This window comes from Microcaecilia unicolor, chromosome 4, assembly GCF_901765095.1.
Source record: "Microcaecilia unicolor chromosome 4, aMicUni1.1, whole genome shotgun sequence".
Taxonomy (NCBI): domain Eukaryota; kingdom Metazoa; phylum Chordata; class Amphibia; order Gymnophiona; family Siphonopidae; genus Microcaecilia; species Microcaecilia unicolor.
In genome coordinates, this window is record NC_044034.1 from 68,668,707 (window position 1) to 68,682,739 (window position 14,033).

Consider the following 14,033-nt stretch of genomic DNA (forward strand, 5'->3'; position numbering starts at 1 on the left):
CAAGATATTTTCTAAATAAGAAAGTCTTCAGCAGTATACGGAATGCAGCATAATTAGGTTGAGCTCTAATTTCTACAGGTAATTCGTTCCAGTTGCTAGCTGCCTGACATGCAAATGAGGAAGATAAACATTTCTTGTACACCACCTTTTTGTATCTGGATAATGAAGAATTAAAAAACATCTAGATCCAGGACAGGTGTTTCTAACTGTTGATTGAATAAGATTAGTTGTCTAAACAGGTGACTCTGTACAATAAAAACAAAAAAACAGACATAGTTTAAAAACAATGCGTTCCTGCACTGGTAACCAACGTAGCTGCATAATCAATGGCATGGCTCTATTGAATTTAAACTGCTTTTCTTGGAGAACACATATTACAAGTGAGTAACATCGTTTTACTGACTTCCTTATAGTTGAGAGACCTGCCAAAAGGTAAATAATCATTAGGGATAGAGATGTTCTTCTTAATCTCTTACTCTATAGTAGCTTTTAGAATTTCTAGAAGGCCTTGCATATTTTATTTGATTCTGTTGCGGTTAAAGTTTCATAAAAACATAAGTGGACTGCAACTGCCTAACATATTGCTAGATGAAAGACACCTGGATGCATTGGAGCTTTGGTTGAGCAGTGAAAGTTGCATAACCTTTTGGGCCTCTAGCTTGCTTATGTTTGATGCTGGGTTTCAAGAAGCTTTTTAATGGGCATTCTACTAAAGTTGCAGTTCACCTTTTAATGTAAAATCAATCTAATATAAACTCTTAAAAACAGAAGGATGCCTCTTATAACATTAAGGTATGTTAGAAGTCCAGAGGAAATATGAAGGAACAGTTCTGGTCATAGGAAAATGAGTTAGTGAGTGAATGTGTGTTTAATCCCCAAACAGGAAGTTTTTGCAACTTGCCATGACAACCTTGATTTTATATGAATCTTGAAAGTAGGCAATTGTTTCATATTGTTTTCCATGGCAAAACATGCTAGTTAGTAATTCTGTTGGCAAGGTTGTCAAGAAAATATTTGAGCAAACTGTAAACTGACTTTATAATGTGAATTTATCTAGTTATTTCAGAACATTGGTTGAACAGTTCGAAGTACAGTTACAGCAGTACAGACAACAAATTGAAGAGCTTGAAAATCATCTTGCCACTCAAGCTAACAATTCACATTTAACTCCACAAGGTAACTTAATGTTAAACAAAATTGTCCTTTGATAAAACTGTTACATAAAAAATTTGCTTAGAAATCCAGTGTGTGTTTTTTATGGTATGTAAAGCCAACATTGTGCAAAAGGATAATCAAACTAACACAAGGAAAGTTTCACAACCATTTGAACAGGTAAAACCTACAGAATGGGACTTGCTGAGAGTTGCTTGGTCTTCATGTGGGTAAAAATGTGTATAGCATTTTATCTGCATATAGTGCAGAGGTATTCCAATGGAGGCAGTTAAGTCAGAAAAGGTATCGTGCATAGTTCTAGACTTTCAGAGCAGCATACGTAGTTCTTTCTGAAGTTCCTACAGGAAAAAGTAGATGTAAATCTCTACATGTATTTTTTTTCAAAGGCTGGTATAGTAAACTACCCACACTATGGCAACACCTGCAGTCTTGTCTTCCCTACTAGAACACCAGGTTATTTGGGTATACATGCTGTCATTCGCTAGCCTTTAACTTTTCATTTGCTTATGAGTTTCCTGTATAAAGGTAGATAGGTGTGGTAGCCGTATTAGTCCACTTTTAAAGGTAATCAATAGAAATAAAACAAAATAAAACATGAAAAAGATACCTTTTTTTATTGGACATAACTTAGTACATTTCTTGATTAGCTTTCGAAGGTTTTCCGATCTGAGGAAGAAGGGCAACCTTTGAAAGCTAATCAAGAAATGTACTAAGTTATGTCCAATAAAAAAAGGTATCATCTTATTTTCTTTTTCATGTTTTATTTTGTTTCTATTGATTACCTGTATAAAGGTGATATCCCATTTCCAGTGTTTGATTTCCCTAAAAGAAATTTTTTTTACTGAGGTGAGGTTAAACCTTTAACATTCAATGTCCCTTACCTTAACTATAGCGCTCATTGCAGCAGTGGTATTGTTTGAGCTATCAGACATTTTGTTTCTCTAAGCCTCTTCACTGAGCAGTTTCTGACCTTCCATCATCCCTTTGCCAAATCCACCCCTTCCGTTCCTACCTCTCCCTCACCACCTAATCCCCTATCCTCTTGCCTAAATCCCTATTTTATGCTCACAACATCTGCTTTTGCTATCCCCCACTTTCCCAGGATGGTGCTTTTTTTGTTCGATGCTGAACTCAAATCGCCAGTGTTTATCTTGGTCAAACCATGTTTAAAACAATATATAACCCCTTTAGTGTCCAGGGTTCCCGTAATAAGCCATATGGGAACAGATTGATGGGAACATTGGACACTAAAGGGTTAAGAAATTGCTGAAGACTTTTTTTTTTTTTTTTTTTTAATTAATGGCCTATGGGGACCAGGCGGGGTTTGGCAGTTAGGTGGGCTTTGCCTTCATGATTTGTATGGATATTCTCTTTCTTCTGTTTGACTGTGATCTTTCCTATTTTATCATGGAGTTTCTTTGTGTCCCGTTACCTTGCTATTGTAAACCACAATCTTTAGCGGTGATATCCTGTATCAGTAAATGATTTGAAAGCTTATTTTATTGAGCATTGCCTAGATTTCATCAGTTCTTGATGTTGCTATTGAGCAGAATTAAATGGATGCACACCAGTACAGGTACTTGGGCAGTAGGTTGAATCACTGGCAAAGATACAGGCATGGCAGAAAACTAGGAACTAGATCCCTGAAGTCAGGAACTGGGATAATAGGATAGTATAACAGGTATGTTGGCCACAGGAAATGACTGGTAGGAAACAAATGCACTTAACATCACTTTTTACTTAATTGTTGCTGAGTTAAAAGGTTTTTTTTTAAATTTAGCCTTTTATTGTTTATCTTATAACATTATATCAGAATGGGCTGTGATTTTATCTAAAAGTCAAGTGCTTTAGTTCAAGACTGCAGTTTCACAGAGCAACTACAAATAGAGTAAGAACTGAATGTTAACTGCAAAACTAAATAGGTATGACCAGGAAGTCCTAGGAACAGTGGAATACAGGAATTTAACCACTTATTCAGAAAGTGATTTGTAAATGTGAAGTTGTAAACAGAATGAAAAACAAATATGTACAAGCTGAATATCAATTTCATTATAATTCTACAGATTTGTCTTTGGCAATGCAGAAGCTTTACCAAACATTTGTAGCTTTAGCTGCTCAACTTCAATCAATACATGAAAATGTAAAGGTAAGTCCTTTACTTTACCATTGTATAAAGTTATGGCTCTTGGATAATTCTAAAGTACCTGCATATAATGTGTACAGCGCTGCGTACATCTAGTAGTGCTGTAGAAATGATTAGTTAGTAGTAGATTAGTAGTAAAGTGATCTTCGTGCCAGAATAACATATATTCTTATTTAATCATCAGCTTTGGTAGCTCCGCAGATTGAATTGTGTATTCTCCGAGGACAAGCAGGCTGCTTGTTCTCACTGATGGGTGACGTCCACGGCAGCCCCTCCAATCGGAATCTTCACTAGCAAAATCCTTTGCTAGCCCTCGCATGCCGATGCGCACCGCGCATGCGCGGCCGTCTTCCCGCCCGTGCCGGCCAGTCTTCTTTTGTCCGCGCTCGGTACGGTTGTGTTTACGCCGTTCGCGCCCCGAAAGTCGACCTCGCGCGTCTTTTTTGGACTTCGCTATTAAAAAAAAAAAAAAAAAATCCTTTCGGAAGGAGACCCTTTCGGTCTGTTCCCCTTCCTATATTTCTAGTTTTTGCCCCGTGAAGTTTTCTTTCGTCGTCGGGGTAGGCCCCTTTGAGGCCTCGGTTCGAAGTTTTTCTTCCCCTTTTTGTGGTGCCATCTTCGCCATTACGAGTTTTGATCTCGCTGGCGCGATTTTTCCGCCCATGACATCGAAGTCTCCCAGCGGCTTCAAGAAGTGCACCCAGTGCACCCGGGTAATCTCGGTCACTGATAGACACGCGTCGTGTCTTCAGTGTCTGGGGGCTAGGCACCGCCCGCAGGCCTGTAGTCTGTGCTCTCTTTTACAAAAGCGGACTCAGGTAGCGAGATTGGCCCAGTGGAACGTTTTGTTCTCGGGCTCTTCATCGGCACCGGGAGTATCGAGTGCATCGACGTCGCCAGCATCCAGACCTTCATCCTTGGCCGCGATTGCATCGAGTGTATCGAGGCATCGACCCTCTGCATCGGGGCTGAGACATCGGAAAGGCTGCGTCGGCGGTACCGGGACCTCCTCGTCTGCTGATGTCGTCGGACGGTGGTGCTTCGTCTGGAGTGCAGGTGAGGGCTGTCCATTCCCCTGCTGGTGGCGGTGAGCCTTCGGGTGGGTCTCCCCCTACCCTGAGGGCTCCTGCGGTACAGCCCCCCGAGACCGTCCTTATTCGGCCTCGGCCCCGAGGAAGCGACGGCTGGATTCTACGTCCTCCTCGTCGGTGCCGGGAAGCTCCGGTGACATGCTTCGTCCCAAGAAGTCGAAGAAGCATCGACACCGGTTTCCTTCCCGTGTTGGCACCGAGAGCTCTGGGTCGCCGAGGGAGTCGGCACCCAGCAGGCATCAGCACCGAGAGGACCGCTCACCCTCTGTTCAAGAGGTGTCGATGCGCTCCACTATGGACAGCCCGGAACAGCCTCCACGCCCGGAACAGACTCTGACATTGACACCTGCATCGGCTTCCATGTCTTTCTCCACAGCCGCTCTGCACGAGAGTCTCTGGGCCGTTCTCCCAGAGATCCTGGGAGAGCTGTTGCGCCCTTCCCCTCCGGTACCGGGGGTGCTTGCGCCACCGGTACCGTCGAGCGAGGAGCCGGCTGGCCCCTTGCCCGGGGTGAGGTCTCCGACAAGCGGTACCGACTGCGGTAGCCTCACAGGAAGGCTCCCCGACGACGTCGGCGGAGGGAGCTTCGCCGGTGCGGGCGAGGGAGTCTACCTCTCGACGCTCCCACCGTGGCCGTGGTTCCACGGAGTCGAGCCGGGCACGGCTTCAGACACAGGTTCGTGAACTTGTGTCTGATACCGATGGTGAGGCCTCGTGGGAGGAGGAGGAGGACATCAGATATTTCTCTGACGAGGAGTCTGATGGTCTTCCTTCTGATCCCACTCCCTCTCCTGAAAGGCAGCTTTCTCCTCCCGAGAGTCTGTCTTTCGCTTCCTTTGTCCGGGAGATGTCTACGGCCATCCCCTTCCCGGTGGTTGTGGAGGACGAGCCCAGGGCTGAAATGTTTGAGCTCCTGGACTATCCTTCTCCACCTAAGGAAGCGTCCACAGTACCCATGCATCATGTCCTCAAAAAGACATTGCTGGCGAACTGGACCAAGCCATTAAGTAATCCCCACATTCCCAAGAAGATCGAGTCCCAGTACCAGATCCATGGGGACCCAGAGCTGATGCGCACTCAGTTGCCTCTCGACTCTGGAGTTGTGGATTTGGCCCTAAAGAAGGCTAAGAGTTCTAGGGAGCATGCTTCGGCGCCCCCGGGCAAGGACTCTAGAACCTTAGACTCCTTTGGGAGGAAGGCCTACCATTCCTCTATGCTCGTGGCCAAAATTCAGTCTTACCAGCTCTACACAAGCATACACATGCGGAATAATGTGCGGCAGTTGGCGGGCTTGGTGGATAAGCTCCCCCCTGAGCAAGCCAAGCCTTTTCAGGAGGTGGTCAGGCAGCTGAAGGCGTGCAGAAAATTCCTGGCCAGAGGGGTGTATGACACCTTTGATGTTGCGTCCAGGGCCGCTGCTCAAGGTGTGGTGATGCGCAGACTCTCATGGCTGCGTGCCTCCGACCTAGAGAATAGACTCCAGCAGCGGATTGCGGACTCGCCTTGCCGTGCGGATAACATTTTTGGAGAAAAAGTCGAGCAGGTGGTAGAGCAGCTCCACCAGCGGGATACCGCTTTCGACAAGTTCTCCCGCCGGCAGCGTTCAGCTTCTACCTCTACAGGTAGACGATTTTTTTGGGGAAGGAGGACTGTTCCCTACTCTTCTGGTAAGCGTAGGTACAATCCTCCTTCTCGACAGCCTGCGGTCCAGGCTAAGCCCCAGCGCGCTCGCTCTCGTACAGCGCTGCGTATGCCTTGTAGCGCTATAGAAATGCTAAATAGTAGTAGTAGTAGTAGTAGCGTGCGCCTCAGCAAGGCCCCTCGGCTCCCCAGCAAAAGCAAGGGACGAGCTTTTGACTGGCTCCAGCAGAGCATAGCCGCCATCCAAGTGTCAGTGCCAGGCGACCTGCCAGTCGGAGGGAGGTTGAAAGCTTTTCACCAAAGGTGGCCTCTCATAACCTCCGATCAGTGGGTTCTCCAAATAGTCTGGCAAGGATACACCCTCAATTTGGCCTCAAAACCTCCAAATTGTCCACCGGGAGCTCAGTCTTACAGCTTCCAGCACAAGCAGGTACTTGCAGAGGAACTCTCCGCCCTTCTCAGCGCCAATGCGGTCAAGCCCGTGCCATCCAGGCAAGAAGGGCTGGGATTCTATTCCAGGTACTTCCTTGTGGAAAAGAAAACTGGGGGGATGCGTCCCATCCTAGACCTAAGGGCCCTGAACAAATATCTGGTCAAAGAAAAGTTCAGGATGCTTTCCCTGGGCACCCTTCTCCCCATGATTCAGGAAAATGATTGGCTATGCTCTCTGGACTTGAAGGACGCCTACACACACATCCCGATACTGCCAGCTCACAGACAGTATCTGCGATTTCAGCTGGGCACACGTCACTTCCAGTACTGTGTGCTACCCTTTGGGCTCGCCTCTGCGCCCAGAGTGTTCACGAAGTGCTTGGCTGTAGTAGCAGCGGCACTTCGCAGACTGGGGGTACACGTGTTCCCATATCTCGACGATTGGCTGGTGAAGAACACATCCGAGGCAGGAGCTCTACAGTCCATGCAGATGACTATTCGCCTCCTGGAGCTACTGGGGTTTGTGATAAATTATCCAAAGTCCCACCTTCTCCCAGTGCAGAAACTCGAATTCATAGCTCTGCTGGATTCTCGGACGGCTCGCGCCTATCTCCCAGAGACGAGAGCCAACAACTTGTTGTCCCTCGTCTCGCGGGTGCGAGCGTCCCAGCAGATCACAGCTCTGCAGATGTTGAGATTGCTGGGCCACATGGCCTCCACAGTTCATGTGACTCCCATGGGCCGCCTTCACATGAGATCTGCCCAATGGACCCTAGCTTCCCAATGGTTTCAGGCTGCTGGGGATCTAGAAGACGTGATCCACCTGTCCACGAGTTTTCTCAAATCCCTGTATTGGTGGACGATTTGGTCCAATTTGACTCTGGGACGTCCTTTCCAAATTCCTCAGCCACAAAAAGTGCTGACCACGGATGCGTCTCTCCTGGGGTGGGGAGCTCATGTCGATGGGCTTCACACCCAAGGAAGCTGGTCCCTCCAGGAACACGATCTGCAGATCAATCTTCTGGAGTTACGAGCGGTCTGGAACGCTCTGAAGGCTTTCAGAGATCGGCTGTCCCACCAAATTATTCAAATTCAGACAGACAACCAGGTTGCCATGTATTACATCAGCAAGCAGGGGGGCACCGGATCTCGCCCCCTGTGTCAGGAAGCCGTCAGCACGTGGCTCTGGGCTCGCCGTCACGGCATGGTGCTCCAAGCCACATATCTGGCAGGCGTAAACAACAGTCTGGCCGACAGGTTGAGCAGGATTATGCAACCTCACGAGTGGTCGCTCAATTCCCGTGTAGTGTGACAGATCTTCCAGTTGTGGGGCACCCCCTTGGTAGATCTCTTCGCATCTCGTGCCAACCACAAAGTCCCTCAGTTCTGTTCCAGGCTTCAGGCCCACGGCAGACTGGCATCGGATGCCTTCCTCCTGGACTGGGGGGAGGGTCTGCTGTATGCTTATCCTCCCATACCTCTGGTGGGGAAGACTTTGTTGAAACTCAAGCAAGACCGAGGCACCATGATTCTGATTGCTCCTTTTTGGCCGTGTCAGATCTGGTTCCCTCTTCTTCTGGAGTTGTCCTCCGAAGAACCGTGGAGATTGGAGTGTTTTCCGACCCTCATCACACAGGACGAAGGGGCGCTTCTGCATCCCAACCTCCGGTCCCTGGCTCTCACGGCCTGGATGTTGAGAGCGTAGACTTTGCCTCTTTGGGTCTGTCAGAGGGTGTCTCCCGCATCTTGCTTGCTTCCAGGAAAGATTCCACTAAGAGGAGTTACTTCTTTCTATGGAGGAGGTTTGCCGTCTGGTGTGACAGCAAGGCCCTAGATCCTCGCTCTTGTCCTACACAGACCCTGCTTGAATACCTTCTGCACTTGTCTGAGTCTGGTCTCAAGACCAACTCTGTAAGGGTTCACCTTAGTGCAATCAGTGCATACCATTACCGTGTGGAAGGTAAGCCGATCTCAGGACAGCCTTTAGTTGTTCGCTTCATGAGAGGTTTGCTTTTGTCAAAGCCCCCTGTGAAGCCTCCTACAGTGTCATGGGATCTCAATGTCGTTCTCACCCAGCTGATGAAACCTCCTTTTGAGCCACTGAATTCCTGCCATCTGAAGTACTTGACCTGGAAGGTCATTTTCTTGGTGGCAGTTACTTCAGCTCGTAGAGTCAGTGAGCTTCCCAGGCCCCTTACACCAAATTTCATCATAACAGAGTAGTACTCCGCACTCACCCTAAGTTCTTGGCAAAGGTTGTGTCGGAGTTCCATCTGAACCAGTCAATTGTCTTGCCAACATTCTTTCCCCGTCCTCATTCCTGCCCTGCTGAACGTCAGCTGCACACATTGGACTGCAAGAGAGCATTGGCCTTCTATCTGGAGCGGACACAGCCCAACAGACAGTCCGCCCAATTGTTTCTTTTGATCCCAACAGGAGGGGAGTGGCTGTGGGGAAACGCACCATATCCAATTGGCTAGCAGATTGCATTTCCTTCACTTACGCCCAGGCTGGGCTGGCTCTTGAGGGTCATGTCACGGCTCATAATGTTAGAGCCATGGCAGCGTCGGTAGCCCACTTGAAGTCAGCCAGTATTGAAGAGATTTGCAAAGCTGCGACGTGGTCATCTGTCCACACATTCACATCTCATTACTGCCTGCAGCAGGATACCCGACGCGACAGTCGGTTCGGGCAGTCAGTGCTTCAGAATCTGTTCGGGGTTTAGAATCCGACTCCACCCCCCTAGGCCCATGTTTATTCTGTTCCAGGCTGCACTCTCAGTTAGTTGGATAAATTGTTAGGTCAATCTCAGTTATGTCCTCGCCGTTGCGAGGCCCAATTGACCATGGTTGTTGTTTTGAGTGAGCCTGGGGGCTAGGGATACCCCATCAGTGAGAACAAGCAGCCTGCTTGTCCTCGGAGAAAGCGAATGCTACATACCTGTAGAAGGTATTCTCCGAGGACAGCAGGCTGATTGTTCTCACACACCCGCCTGCCTCCCCTTTGGAGTTGTGTCTTCCCTTCTCTTTGTCTTGCTACATATGAGACTGGCCGGCACGAGCCGGTTTCGGGCGGGAAGACGGCCGCGCATGCGCAGTGTGCATTGGCGCGCGAGGGCTAGCAAAGGATTTTGCTAGTGAAGATTCCGATTGGAGGGGCTGCCGTAGACGTCACCCATCAGTGAGAACAATCAGCCTGCTGTCCTCGGAGAATACCTTCTACAGGTATGTAGCATTCGCTTTACTGCCTTTTCTTTATCAGCCATACTAACCCCCCCCCCCCCCCCTCCCCTTTACTAAGCAGCGCTAGTGGCTGTCTGTCCGTTAATGCCGACACAGCCCATTCACTTTGAATGGGCCCTGTCAGCATTGCTGTGTGGCTTAGTTGGGGGGGCGGGGGTAAGAATTTTTCTTTTGTGTTGATCAAGTCAGGGACATTTTTTTGAAATCACCAGTGCCTCTACTATAATGCCATGTGAAACTGTGCTAGTGATTTGTATAACCAAATTTTCTCTTAGGACAAGCAGGCCATATTCTCACAACTGGGTGACGTCCACTGATGCAGCCAGACGCTGCCCAGTATGCTATCTCTTTAAGAGGCCTTTGGCAGTATCCCACCGCGCATGTGTGGGTGCCTTCCCGCCTGACGTGCAAGCATGGGACCAGCAGTCTTCAGTGTTCCACAGAGCAGGGAGCTCACATTTGTGGTCTTTTCTCAGCACATCTAACTGTATTTATTGCCTTACCTTGTATTTTTGCTTCCTTTCTTGATTTTTTTTTTTCCCTACCCTCTTTAGTGTCCCTAGCATTTTTTGGCCCAATTTAAAGTTTTCTTTATTTTTCGGATCTAGAGACCTTCTTAGGCATGAGCTCTGGCCAGGTTAAATCGACCTTTTTTTCAGGTGTGAGAGGTCTTTCTCCCTCGCCGTTGAGCCATTTGATTCGACATAGGCTGTTTTTCATTTTCTTGTCCCAGTAGGTCCCCAGTGGCTTCAAAAGCTGTTCACAGTGTAATCAGGTCATCTGTGGACTGATTACCATTCCTGATATCTCCAGTATCTTGGTTCAGACCATGAGGCTCATTCCTATGTCCTCTGCCTGTGCATGCAGAAGAGGAGCTAGAGAGGTCCAGCAGGAAAAAAAATTTTGGCGCCAAGTCTGGTCCGTCGATGTCTGCATCACAAGTATCCTGCCTGTGTGGTGACCTGCTGGACATCGGGGGAGGAAGCTTCCCCCAGGTAGGGTGATGGCCATGTACCTCAACGCCCTGAGAGGCTTGAACCTGCCAATAAACGTGGGCAGGTGAGGACTTATTTCTCCCAAGAAGAGGACCTTGAGTCTGAGTGAGGGAGAGTCAGATCGTACTCAGAAGAGAGATTGTATGGTGTCCTTCCAGACCCCTCTCCTCCACAGGAGAGAAGGAAGTCTCCATCTGAGGTGCTCTCTTTCACTGGCTACTAAGAGATGGTGGTTGCCATCCTGTTTAAGCTAGAGACCAAGGACGAGCCTAGGACAGACTTGCTGACTCTTGGACTATGACCCTCCCCCTAGGTAGGTGGTTACTGTAATCCTCCACACCGTCCTCAGAGATGCACAAATGAAGAATTGTGAGACCCCGCTCTCTGTTCAGTTGGTGCCAAAGAAGATGGATTCCATAGAGAGGATCCAGAAAGCTCCCAGATTTGAAAAGGCCCAGCTGCCCCACCTATCCATGGTAGTCAAATCCACTCTCAAAAGAGCCAGGAGCTTCGGGACTCATGCCTCTGCTCCCCCAGACAGGGAGGCCAGGGCACTGGATTCCTTTGGGAGGAAAGTGTTTCAGGCCTCAATGCTCATTTCCCGCATCCTGACCTACCAGCTCTACACCAGCATTTACTTTATAAGTCCATAGGGAAGAGTGTGCTAAACTTTGTGGACACTCTCCCATCAGATCAGGCCGTAGAGCGTCATCAACTGGCCACAAAGTGCTGGACATATCTGGCCAGGGGCAGTTTTGATATCTTTGATATTGCATCCAGACTCTCTGTTTTGATTGCTGAAATGCATAGACTGGCATGGCTGTGCATTTCTGACCTCGAACCAGCCACTCAGGAAAGATTGTTGGACGTTCTGTGCCTAGGAGATAATCTTTTTGGGGACAAGGTGCGGTGTTCATGGACCTCATTAAGAAACATTCTGACACCATAAAGTCCCTTTCTCTGTAGCCGCTTCCTGCATATTCCACCTCTAGGAGATTTTTGTCTGGGTCTAGAAAGAGCACCTACTACTCTCAAAGGCGTAGGTGTATTCCTTCCCATCCTGCCCAGCCCCACACTCTTGCCCTCGTCAGCGTGCCAAAAAGTCTCAGCCCGGGTCCCCAGTCAAAACAAGGGTCGAGCTCTTGACTGCCTCCAGGAGAGCATAACCACCATCCTAGTAGCTGTACCAGACAACCTTGCCAGTAGGAAGGAGGCTGAATTTTTTTTCCAAACGAGGTATCCCCAAGTAACCTCCCACTGGTGGGTTCTTTTAAATTGTCTGTCACAGTTGCACACTCCACTGGCACAGATGTCCTCCAAACTGCCCAAGGTGGTACTTGCAGAGGAGCTCTCTGCCCTTCTATGTGCCAAAGCGTTCGAACTCATCCCACCAGGGGAAGAAGGGAAGGGAGGTATTTCATTGTGCCCAAGAAAATTGGGGAGATTACATCCCATCCTAGACCTCAGGGGCCTGAATAAGTTTCTGGTCAAAGAAAAGTTCAGGATGTGTTCCCTGGGCACCCTTCTCTCCGTGATTCAGGCGAACGATTGGCTATGGACTTACACACATTCAGTTGCTTCCCAACCACAGGAAGTATCTAAGATTTTGTGTAGGGAAACACACTTTTCGTATCACATTCTGCTATTTCGCCCAGGTTCTTCACAAAATGTTTAGTAGTAGTCGCAGCATTGCTATAAAGACTTTGAATTTTGTACCTGGATGACTGGCTGATCAAGAGCACATCAAAGGAGGGTGCTCAGGAGTCCATGCAGAGAACTGTTCAGGTGCTGCAGCTGCTAGGGTTCATAATTAACTACCTCAAGTCTTTCTTTCAACCAGTACAGCAGTTACAATTCATAGGAGCCCTGCTAAGACCCGATACAGGCTCAGGCCTACCTGCCACAGGCAAGAGTGAATGCCATTGCTGTTCAGGTCTGGAACAGATAGCAGGCCACTGTGCCTCCACTGTTCATGTCTTACCCATGGTACGCCTCTGTTTGCAGGGCACCCAGTGGACTTTAGCTTCCTGGTGGTCCCAGGCTAAGGGGAATCTAGAAGATGTCATCATGATTACTTCCCAGTTGGTCCACTCCCTCCTTTGGACAATTTGATTCAATTTACCCTGTGACTACCATTCCAAATTTATCCACCACAGAAAGTATTGACCACAATTGAATCCACTTTGGGGTGGGGAACCCCTTCACTCCAAGGGGCTTTGGTCCGCCCAAGAGATCTCTTTGCATATCAGTCTGCTGGATCTCTGGACAGTTTGGAATGTTCTAAAGGCTTTCAGAGATCAGCTGCTGAACCAAATTATCCTCATTCAAACAGTCAGGTTGGCATGTATTATGTGAACAAGTGGGGGGGGGGGGGGGGGTTCCTACTCCTTTTGTCAGGAGGCAGTCAGAATGTGGACTTGGGCGACCAGTCACAGCACAGTGCTTCAGGCCACATATCTGACAGGGTAACAAAACAGATTGTCAGACAGGGTCATGCAGCTGCATGAGTGTTGTGTGAGAGTGGGCCTTGCCCGCAAGATCTGAGAGTGGGGCACCCCCTCGGTGGATCTCTTTTGCCACTCATCTCAACAGCAAAGTCTCTCAGCAGTGTTCCAGGCTAGGGTCACACAACAGACTAGCAACAGATGCCTTTTTGTATTGGGAACAGGTCTTCTGTATGGTGTATCCTCCCATCTCTCTGATAGAGAAAACTTTGCTGAAACTTAGGCAAGACAGAGGAACCATGATCTTCATTGCTGTGTTCTGGTTGAGGCAGGTGTGGTTCCATCCAATTCTTGAGTTGTCCTCCGAAGAACCTCCGAGGAACTATGGAGATTGGACTGTTTTCCTACACTCATCAACAGAATGAGGGGTCTTCTTCATCCCAGCCTCAGTCCATGGCTGTCATGGCCTGGATGTTGAGAGCCTAGAAGATTGCATTGGAGACAAAAACATATAGTAAGCCGGTAAAAGAATCAATTGGACCCTAGATGACTGAGGGGTAGAAGGGGCTCTCGAGGAAGACTGGATGGTATGCATCCCAGAGAATTGATAGAATTGGAAAATAAACTTTCAGAGCTATTATTAGTAATATGTAATTTATCTTTAAAATCAAGTATGGTACCAGAAGATTGGGGGGTGACCAGTGTAATGCCAATTTTTAAAAAGTGTTCCAAAGGATTTTCTGGGAAATTATAGACCTGTGAGCCTGATGTTGGTGCTGGGCAAAATGGTAGAGACTATTCTAAACAAAATTGCAGAACATATACATAAGCATGGATTTAGTGAAGGGAAATCTTGCCTCACCAATCTGCTA

At 48.1% G+C, this 14,033-nt stretch overlaps 1 protein-coding gene across 1 annotated transcript in view; it reads left to right on the top strand.

Moving 5' to 3' along the window:
• Nucleotides 1-14,033, top strand: part of NUP58 (nucleoporin 58) — a 220,622-nt gene that overhangs the window by 154,215 nt on the left and 52,374 nt on the right. Inside the window, exons 10-11 of the mRNA XM_030200320.1 lie at nt 1,058-1,176; nt 3,237-3,319. Of these exons, the coding sequence (XP_030056180.1) occupies nt 1,058-1,176; nt 3,237-3,319 (202 nt within the window). The remainder of the gene's footprint in view (nt 1-1,057; nt 1,177-3,236; nt 3,320-14,033) is intronic.